This window comes from Pollicipes pollicipes, unplaced genomic scaffold (assembly GCF_011947565.3).
Source record: "Pollicipes pollicipes isolate AB1234 unplaced genomic scaffold, Ppol_2.1 Scaffold_7231;HRSCAF=8579_pilon_pilon_pilon, whole genome shotgun sequence".
In the NCBI taxonomy this organism is placed as follows: Eukaryota; Metazoa; Arthropoda; class Thecostraca; order Pollicipedomorpha; family Pollicipedidae; genus Pollicipes; species Pollicipes pollicipes.
The window spans coordinates 39,185,385-39,196,087 of NW_023597034.1; the positions used below are offsets into that span (position 1 = coordinate 39,185,385).

The 10,703-nt window shown below is 59.8% G+C and overlaps 1 protein-coding gene across 1 annotated transcript; it reads right to left on the reverse strand.

Moving 5' to 3' along the window:
• Positions 1-382: 382 nt before the first annotated feature.
• Positions 383-10,232, reverse strand: LOC119110099 (growth hormone-regulated TBC protein 1-like). The gene is given in 9 exon segments (XM_037233838.1): positions 383-496; positions 1,405-1,590; positions 2,003-2,111; positions 5,430-5,590; positions 8,407-8,586; positions 9,110-9,187; positions 9,189-9,315; positions 9,729-9,758; positions 10,063-10,232. Coding segments are annotated over 8 exon segments (957 nt in total). The 5' UTR covers positions 9,743-9,758; positions 10,063-10,232; the 3' UTR covers positions 383-394.
• Positions 10,233-10,703: the final 471 nt, after the last annotated feature.

A 10,703-nucleotide genomic window follows, 5' to 3' on the forward strand; every position in this document is an offset into this window, starting at 1 on the left:
TTCCCAACGACCGCCGCGGCAGGCGGACAATGTCGGCGCGGGCCCAGCGCGCCGATGACGTGGAAACATGTGTAACAACCAATGTGTAACAACCATGTGCCCGCCATAACAGCGCGTCGGTCCAAGGCAAGCCACGCGCGAGGCGTCCGTCAGGCGCCAGCCGATACCATACCAACATAGCTCCCTATACGAGAGAAGCCGCCGCGGGGATCCGGCAGTCGGCGAGATGGCGCCGCCGGGGCCGCCGACCTGCCCCGCTCCCGTCCACCTCCACCCCGCCGCCCCGGCGTCGGTCCGGTCGCGCAGCCGCCTCCTCGGGCCCGCCGGCGTCGGCCGCCCGGCGGCTTCAGGACGGCCCGGCGGCCGGCGGCGGGCTGTCCGCCGGGCGGTGACGTCACTTGATCTTGGCGTCCTGCCGCTCCAGGTCGGCGGTGCACTTCGCCCGCGTCTGCTGTACCAGCGAGCTGGAGAACGGGTCTGGTAGACGGAACACGCTCTGCCAGACGGGACCCCGGTCAGTAACACGGTCCGGGCACGCGGGGAAGGACGAGGAAGGGCCCTGTCACATCGCGTGTCATAAGATATTAAAATCACCTCATGACAATGCAAGAAACAACGCAGTTCAAATGCTGGCTTATCTCAACCCAGATCGACCTTTATGGCATTCCTGGGTTCCTATCGCGTTACACAGAGTACCCGTCCGGGCAGGGTCACATATCACGATGTGGAGCATAACTAAGCCATGCTTCAGACAAACAACGGTGCCTGCACCGGGCCTGCGACCGAATATTCGCCAAACTCGGGCGCAAATGAAACAGTGAAGAAATGAAAAGACGAAGAATGATAATACCGCTTTGAAAAATATGCCACAAAAAACAGATGGGGGCAGCCCGCAGATGAATCAAGGCTTTTTCACCAGTGTGCTCAGGGGGATATACCGCCCTCCTTCGTCACCCCCTACAGAGAACATCGGGTGGCCGAACATTCATACATCACGGGTAACACATCTCACATCAGCGTGTTTAACTTCTCAGATTGCTTGCCTACGACCAGCGATCACCACCGCCGTATCACACCAAGCACTAAAGGGAGGTGCCTCGCTACGCGCACCCGCCTGCCGTGCCTCACCCCCATGAACGAGTGGCACTGGAGCACGGCCGGACCGCGCGGCAGGGTGTCCTCACCTCCATGAACGAGTGGCACTGGAGCACGGCCGGACCGCGCGGCAGGGTGCCTCACTTCCACGAACGAGTGACACTGGAGCACGGCTGGACCGCGCAGCAGGGTGCCTCACCTCCACGAACGAGTGGCACTGGAGAACGGCCGGACCGCGCAGCAGGGTGCCTCACCTCCATGAACGAGTGGCACTGGAGAACGGCCGGATCGCGCAGCAGGGTGCCTCACCTCCATGAACGAGTGGCACTGGAGCACGGCCGGACTGCGCGGCAGGTCGCGAAGCGCCGTCATCGTCTCCATGAAGTCGCGGCAGGCCAGCAGGCGCGTCTCGTGCAGCTTCAGCAGCGTCAGGCCCACGCGGAACAGCACCTTGGTGCCCTCGTAGAAGAGGCAGTCCCAGACGCGGAACAGCGTCTGCGGCGGGCACGGAGGCGGCCGCGGTGATCGGCGCCGCGCGGGTCCGGCCAGGCCGAAAGAGAACCGCGACACACGCACAGTGATAACATGGCTGGCGAGTGCATTCCTGTGCAGTCGACACGACACTAAACGCACCTCATGACTCGATCAATACCGATAACATCGCCAAGAGCGCCTCGTATTGATCGCATGCCCGCTCTCAGCGAACCCCCAGGCGATGGCGGGGTGCGCGCGAGCTCGGCACCGCCGGCGAAGCCGGAGCGCGAGCCGACCAGCAGCAGGCGGCGCGCACCCTCGGCGGGGATTCAGCGCTGACCACAGCCGCCCGCCGAGCAACATGAGCGGCCTCCGCGCTGCGCCTCCGTCCGGCGCCACGGCAGCCGACAGGCGCCGCTCGCCGTGAGCTCACCTCCACGGGCAGCACCTCGGCGAACAGGCAGACGAACCACTTGGTGGCGATCATCGACCACGCGATGCCCAGCATTTGCATGTGCTCGTATATGTTAGGCAGCTTCACTCTGTGGACCGACGGACCGAGTTACACGCCAGTGTGAGCCCGCCAAGCACCGTCGGCCAGACACTGTAATTAAGCTTGTCGCAAGCACGCCAAACGACTGTCGCTACTCAGCTCCGCCGAATATATTTCAAGTCAGTTTGTACCATAAATCAAATGCAGAGTGTACGTCGTTTCTGCTGACTGTGCGAATAATGCAAACTTAGCGTGCAGCCCGACAAAGAGCACCGCCAGCAGCGAGGACGGCGCACTTCTAGTCACGCAATTAATCCTTTGAAGGCAGGAATGGAGTCGAAGGCCGATAACTGCACGACAGAGGTCAGACAACACATGTCGGCGGCACCAAAACATAACAAATATCGGAAATAAATTTCAAATGAAAAGAAAAGGAAATGAGACGACTGCTTGGTCGTTTATAACATGTGACTTAAGTGACCCACAGACATTCAACATCGCACCAAGACTGGCAGTGGGCAGCGGGGCCACAAAGCGGCGCTCGTCACGAATAACGCCACCCTCGTCGAGGAATTTGGACACGACACGCGCGTTTTAGTTTGCACGAAACAAGTTTGTTCGGTAAATGTAACGAAATCTTGGCAAACGGAGGGCGTTACTCCATCAGCAATGTCGCTGCCACTCAGGGTACACGATACTTGGCAAACAAAGGCGAAGGAAAGTCGGGCCAAACCAACCCAGCAGAGTATAACCCCGCACTGTTTTCGGACTCCCGGTGTGCAATTGAAAATGTGAATGATCTTAAGCACTTTCAACCGTGCAGCAAGGCCCTCATGCTTTAACCATGACAAGACGCGCAACAGTACCATTTTCACTGCAAAGAAGGATTTCTGATGAGCTTTTAATGCAGCGCTTCACGCGTAGACAAACCTCTACGTTAGACAGTCAGCTGTTGCCAATAAGTCCAGAGTCCGCTGGTTAATAGATCGATCCCTCCCACGACCACCACGTTTCATGGAACAGCCGCCTGCAGCAATGCGCGGCTGGGCCGTGTGCGGACGCCTGGCTGAGGGCCGCGGCTGTGCTGGTGAGCCACAGCCACGGCAGGGGCGCCACCCCGGGCTCGCGGGCCGCGGCTGCGCTGGTGAGCCACAGCCACGGCGGCGCCGCCACCCCGGGCTCGCGGGCCGGGGCTGCGCTGGTGAGCCACAGCCACGACGGCGCCGCCACCCCGGGCTTGCGGGCCGGGGCTGCGCTGGTGAGTCACAGCCACGGCGCCGCCGCCACCCCGGGCTCGCAGGCAGGGGCTGCGCTGGTGAGCCACAGCCACGGCGGGGGTGCTACCCCAGGCTCGCGGGCCGGGGCTGCGCTGGTGAGCCACAGCCCCGGCGGGGGCGCCCACCCCGGGCTCGCGGGCCGGGGCTGCGCTGGTGAGCCACAGCCATGGCGGCGCCGCCACCCCGGGCTCGCGGGCCGGGGCTGCGCTGGTGAGCCACAGACACGGCGGCGCCGCCACCCCGGGCTCGCGGGCCGGGGCTACGCTGGTGAGCCACAGCCACGGCGGGGGCGCCACCCCGGGCTCGCGGGCCGCGGCTGCGCTGGCGAGCCACAGCCATGGCGGCGCCGCCACCCCGGGCTCGCGGGCCGGGGCTGCGCTGGTGAGCCACAGCCACGGCGGCGCCGCCACCCCGGGCTCGCGGGCCGGGGCTACGCTGGTGAGCCACAGCCACGGCGGGGGCGCCACCCCGGGCTCGCGGGCAGGGGCTGCGCTGGCGAGCCACAGCCACGGCGGGGGCGCCACCCGGGTCGCGGGCCGCGGCTGCGCTGGCGAGCCACAGCCATGGGGCGCGCCACCCGGGCTCCGCGGCGGGGCTGCGCTGGTGAGCCACAGCCACGGCGGCGCCGCCACCCCGGCTCGCTTACAGAGGCGGCGGCCGACCTTCGCAGTATTCTGCTGAGCACAACCGGAGCTTGACTAAAGGCTACAGAGTATCGACCGCAGCCAGCTGGGCACATTCACCGCGACCATTTGCTGGCATCGATCAAACGAACTGCGCCAACACCTCGTGTTGTGGGCCGGACACCACCCCCCCCCCCCCCCTATGTCGTGACCTCGCCGCCTCCTCCCCGGGTCTGAGTGACCAGTTGCGAGAACACCTCGATGTCGAGCCGTACACCCTCCCCTGTCTCGAGCTCCTCGTCTTTAACCTGGGTCTGACCTGACCAGCTGTGAGAACACTTCGGTGTCGAGCAGGACACCCTCCCCTGTCTCGAACTCCCCGCCCCTAGCCCTGGTCTGTCCTGACCAGCTGTGAGAACACCTCAATGTCGAGCTGTACACCCTCCCCTGTCTCGAGCTCCTCGCCCCTAACCCGGGTCTGACCCGACCAGTTGTGAGAACACCTCGATGTCGAGCTGTACACCGTCCCCTGTCTCGAGCTCCTCGCCCCTAACCCGGGTCTGACCTGACCAGCTGTGAAAACACCTCAATGTCGAGCCGTACACCCTCCCCTGTCTCGAGCTCCTCGTCTTTAACCCGGGTCTGACCTGACCAGCTGTGAGAACACCTCGGTGTCGAGCCGGACACCCTCCCCTGTCTCGAGCTCCTCGCCCCTAACCCGGGTCTGACCTGACCAGCTGTGAGAACACCTCAATGTCGAACAGGACACCCTCCCCTGTCTCGAGCTCCTCGCCCCTAACCCGGGTCTGACCTGACCAGCTGTGAAAACACCTCAATGTCGAGCCGTACACCCTCCCCTGTCTCGAGCTCCTCGTCTTTAACCCGGGTCTGACCTGACCAGCTGTGAGAACACCTCGGTGTCGAGCCGGACACCCTCCCCTGTCTCGAGCTCCTCGCCCCTAACCCGGGTCTGACCCGACCAGTTGTGAGAACACCTCGATGTCGAGCTGTACACCGTCCCCTGTCTCGAGCTCCTCGCCCCTAACCCGGGTCTGACCTGACCAGCTGTGAAAACACCTCAATGTCGAGCCGTACACCCTCCCCTGTCTCGAGCTCCTCGTCTTTAACCCGGGTCTGACCTGACCAGCTGTGAGAACACCTCGGTGTCGAGCCGGACACCCTCCCCTGTCTCGAGCTCCTCGCCCCTAACCCGGGTCTGACCTGACCAGTTGTGAGAACACCTCGATGTCGAGCCGTACACCCTTCCCTGTCCCGAACTCCTCGTCTTTAACCCGGGTCTGACCTGACCAGCTGTGAGAGCACCTCGGTGTCGAGCCGGACACCCTCCCCTGTCTCGAGCTCCTCGCCCCTAACCCGGGTCTGACCTGACCAGCTGTGAGAACACCTCAATGTCGAGCCGTACACCCTCCCCTGTCTCGAACTCCTCGCCCCTAGCCCGGGTCTGACCTGACCAGCTGCGAGAACACCTCAATGTCGAGCCGGACGCCTCGCATGCTGCGCACGTAGTAGTCGGGCAGCTGGCGGTCGACGAGCGCCGCCAGCAACCAGAAGGCGTCCTCCTCACGGTCTGTCACCAGCAGCAGCAGGCCGGCGATGTAGTTGACGCCCTGACGGTGGGTGGACTTAGGTCAGGTCAGGTCAGGTCAGACCACGGCCAGCAGCAGCAGCGGGCCGGCGATGTAGTTGACGCCCTGACGGTGGGTGGACTTAGGTCAGGTCAGGTCAGGCCACAGCCACCAGCAGCAGCAGGCCGGCGATGTAGTTGACGCCCTGACGGTGGGTGGACTTAGGTCAGGTCAGGTCAGGTCAGGCCACAGCCAGCAGCAGCAGCGGGCCGGCGATGTAGTTGACGCCCTGACGGTGGGTGGACTTAGGTCAGGTCAGGTCAGGTCAGGCCACAGCCAGCAGCAGCAGCGGGCCGGCGTTGTAGTTGACACCCTGACGGTGGTTCGACTTAGGTCAGGTCAGGTCATGTCACGTCACGTTGCAGCGGGCCCGTGACGCAGCTGAAGCCCTGACTACGTTACGAATTCTTCTGTTCAGTTACAACCGCCCGGGAAAGACTCAGTTGGCAGCGCTGGGACGTGTGTACTGCCGACGGTCCAGTCTCTGTGAACCGGCCCCGTCAGGGCCACGCCACATTACATCCATCAGCACACGACAGGCGACGCGCACAATATTCTCCCCTCCAACGTCCTCCGCATTGTCACGCTTTCCGTGTGAATCCCCCCGCCTTTGTCGGACTGTTCATATGAGAGGCGCCGCGGTCCGGCGTCGGTGCAGCTGTTCCGCCGGCGCACCTGCCGCCGCGCCGCACCTGTGGCTCAGAGGAGCCGGGAGGGTCGAGCGCGACCACGGCGGCGGCGTGAGGAGCGGCCGCCGCCCGGCCCGCGCCGGCAGCGCCAGCGCGCGGCAACACTGTGCGGTGGGGCACACTGGGCCGGCCCGCCTGCGACCAGCCAAGCACCCTCCGCACACCCTGTCTTTAGCAGGGAGGGTATTCACGCGCCTTACCGACGTTCCGGTTGACGTACACATGATACTCCTCAGCAAAGATTTTGAGCGTTTTAATACAGTTTGTGTTATAAGTATGGGTTTCTGGTGTTCAGAACACACATGAATGCAACAACTGCCTGCCAGAGAAAAACGACCGACCAAAACGAAAGACACATTGCAGGTCACGAGAGCCAGCGGAATAAAACAAATCAATACAGCAGCTTGCACACACCTGCACCTTGCCACGCTGAGCAGGATAGCGTCCCGCGACACGGACACCCATAAGACGATCCATGCAAGGGCAGTGGCGCCGCCCCCACCGAACCGCATTCCAGTCATGTCATGGACCACGCGGGTCAAATCCCTGCGCCGCAGTCGGCCATTCTCCGGTCACAGGCGAGCCGCCGCGTGAGACACACCCGACTGTGGACCCGGCTCGGTCCTCAGCCGTAGCCAGGGCCCGGCTCAGACACCATTGTCCGCTGCCCCCGGCCGCGTGCGCGCCCCGGCCGGCGCTAAATTGGCGGGGCGGCACCTGACGGGTCACACGGCCGTGCAACAAGGGCGGCCAACTACTTTGACGTCAGCAGCAAGCTCCGGCCCCAATAGAGTCTCAGCATGCAGTGTACGGTATCAAAGCGGCGCCGTTTGTGCCGCGGCTGTGAAATGCATGCGATGGTGTTTTACGGCGCTTTGTTCACCCGCTGCGAGTGAAAGAAGTGCCGCGGTTCGCCACTTCAGGAGCGAGTCAATAACTGTGGCCGCCCATGGCGTCATCCAGGCGACAGCGGCATGACACGGTCACCGAGGCAGCCCGCTCACTTTACAGTGGATGAAAAACAAGCCACAGAGCCAAGGAAACCTACGAGACATGCCGAAGGGAGGGGGGGGGGGGGCAGATGGTGCTCTGACAGACTCACAGCGAGGTCCTCTCTAGTTTTTGATCGTTGACGTTTTGGAATGTGTTGCCCTGGCATCGCCTTTTCGTCCCAAAGTTGTGTAAAATATCTTCCCAACTTTGTCTTGACCGGAAAAAATGGACATCGTTTACGGCACTTCACAAATGGCCCGTCCGTACACTTCTGATGTTGACGTTACCCTACCTCGCATAACACTCTCATTCCATACCAATGTTTTCGTGGTCTAAGTAGCAACTCCTCATGGTATTTATGCGGGAAATTGTTGATTATTGCTGAAAAGCTGTGAAACGTTGCTCCTCGCAGTGCGAGGTCTTCTGAATAGCGGCATGTTGAGTTTAGGGGTGCCAATGGTGTGGTGGCTAAGCTGCGCGTCTGAGAAGTCAGAGGTACGGGGTTCGATTCCCCGAGGTGCCCGCCCCTTCTGCCAGCGCGAGAGGCGGGCGACACCATATAGCCTTGGAAGCTCAGTGTGTCTTAAAAGCGCCTTTGACATGACATTGTCTTTAGGTCGGTACATATGTTGGTCTCGCCAAATCAGGATTCACCGAAGGACAAATAAGACCAGACTCTACCAGAATTGCACAGGCTGCTGGGGTCATTACCCACTAGATCTGGGAAATATATTCTCCCGATAAAAAAGAAAGAAATAAATACTGGCATTGTCTTTCTAATCCCCAAAAACCTGATGCGCTTCTCATGGGCATCACAATCTATCAGGGAAAACAGATCACAACCAGAAATTTCCCTTCACTGTTACAGCGGTGAGAAATGCAAGATTCCCGCAGAATTCCCTCAAGCAAAGCAACACTGATACACTCCTCAAAGCAAGCCACGTCGAGAACACGCTATCGGTTTATAGACCCCACCCCTCCCTAACCCTTCCGGGCCCCTGGCCCCCTGATCCGACAACAGCAGCCCGAGGGCGACGTGCACTTGACATCGCGCGTGACGCGCGTCACCTCCGCCGCCAATGCCGACCCCGGCCGCCGCCGCCGCCGCCAGCGCACCTGGCAGTAGCCGACGTTGGGCCGGTGCTTGGAGAAGGCGCGCAGGATGTTGCCGAGCGAGACGCGCGCGGCGCTCGCCTCGCCGCGGAAGTGGATGTTGTCGGGGAACGTGCGCGGCAGGTCGGCGGCGATCACCTCCAGCACGGCCGGCTGGAACGGGCCCTGCAGCAGCTGGCGGTAGCGGCCGGCCCCCTCCGCCTTCAGCTGGCCCGCGCCGGTCACCGCCGTCCACACCTGCCGGCCCGGGTCGGGTCACAACAACGACAGTGGACCCGTGCCAGTCAGGTCTGTTCAGGTTAGGCAACTACGCTGACCGCATCACGGCAAGTCCACGTCAACCACCTGACGTCCACTACGAGATCAGCCCACCACCCCCGTCTTCTGGTGCGAGCCGTCACGTTCGCGAAGCGCAGCGAAAGGGGACCGCCGCACACGTCATCACACACCCTTCATGGAGCGTCAGCAATTGCACTAGGCATATCAGAGCTCAGCAGTCATGGCTTAAACAGGGCTCGAACCCGGACCCTCGCGTGGGAGTCCAGGGCGCTAATTATTAGTCTATTACCCCCTACCCTCCTCATAGACATAAACAGCGGCGCAGATGGCGGCTGTGCAGCCTCGAACCAGGAGGAATTGCAATCAGCAGGGTTCGCGAGCCTGACCCAGTCCCATAAGCCCCCTTTATGAGCGGAAGCCGACTTACCCGCGCGCGGTACTCGGCTGGCACACCCTTGCGGATGTAGCGCTTAGTGCGCGCATTCTGACGCAGTTCTCGCTTGCCGTCGCCCAAGCAGGCGTCGCCACTTGATGTTGCGCCGTGTGAGCACGGCCAGGTAGCCGGAGATAAAGCTCTCGTACTCGGCCAAGTCAAAGTCGGCCGGCCGTTCGAACCCATACTCGTCCACGTTGCTGCCAATGACGTCATGACATCCGGTCAGGCTGACGCCGGCGAAGTCCACAGGGGAGATGGGTGCCAAACAATAGCCAAAAGGCAAATTGGAGCTTGTTGGTGTATCATGTGATGGCTGGCATATGAGAGCTATTTTATCAGACTAATAAAATAAGTGAGCAATATAGATGCCAGTATCAAAGCTCATAGCCACACCACTGTGATCACAAAAGTACAAGGCATAAGCATGCACATAATACATTCAGCTCATCTCAGAGCCATAAATCATTTTTGCCTAGCAAAAAAATAAGCAAGATATAACAAGCATAATAAATGAAACCAAATGCTTTGACTGAAACATCCTGAAAAGTTATTCCCATTCTTGATCTCCAACAGCCCAAGTGCCTGTGTAAAACCAAAAAATGCTTGTTACCTTAAAGTTGTCATTGGTCGCTATCAACACCTGAAATACATAGAAAACATTATTAATTACTCCTTTACGGACAGAAACCCCAAAATCTGGGGATCACCCTAGTTCACACCCTGTCACAATGTTAGGTACTACAAAATTTGTGGGCAGCCATAGCTTTCAATCAAAGCCACACAAATAGTAAAGATTTGAATGTGGCACAATGATAGCACTCATGTTATGTACATGCTTGGATCCAGAATCCTGTCTTTCTGATGTGACATCTACCACATTCAAGTGCATCATGAACAATGACAAGAAAGGGTGATCTTTACAATCAAGGACAATATGGGCGTACCCAATCTGAGATGGATCTTCTCTCACTCCGGCCTTTCCACTGCACCATCGACGCACACAGATGAAAGGCTTCCTTACGACGGGTTTCCGAGCTCTTGAATGCAATATGTAAGAATTTCGAGTGGGCACCATTCAAAGCGGGATAACTAATTTCCCTTTCCCAGGCCCCACGAGTCGGACTGCTCACAGGACAGAAATCGAGCTGCGATTTCTCTTTACGGTCCTCTGCCGTAAATGCTTGAGACAACTGCGCCATAACTGACCCAAAGAGTGCAATCTGTTCGAAGCAACTGGTTTTTTGGGAGTCCTCCTTGCTCTTGTGCCACAATTGGTGACAATAGAAACATGACTGACTAATTTGTTGCCTCGAACGTACCACACATGGGGCCGGGGCTTCGTTGTTTACAAATCAGTTTTGGCGTATGATGGTGCCGGGCATTTCAATGAACTTGTTGTGTGGGGCGTGTTATTGTTTGTGCGCTGATGCAGTGTTATAAATCTGGTGCCAGCTGTCGGGTGGTATGGACAGTTTCTATGGACAATTCATGTTCTTCTATGTTTTGCTGTTGATTTAGAAACAATGTATGACAGGTGCGTTGAGTTTCTTAAGGTAAGCTAGTGGCTGCATTCGTGTATCATGGG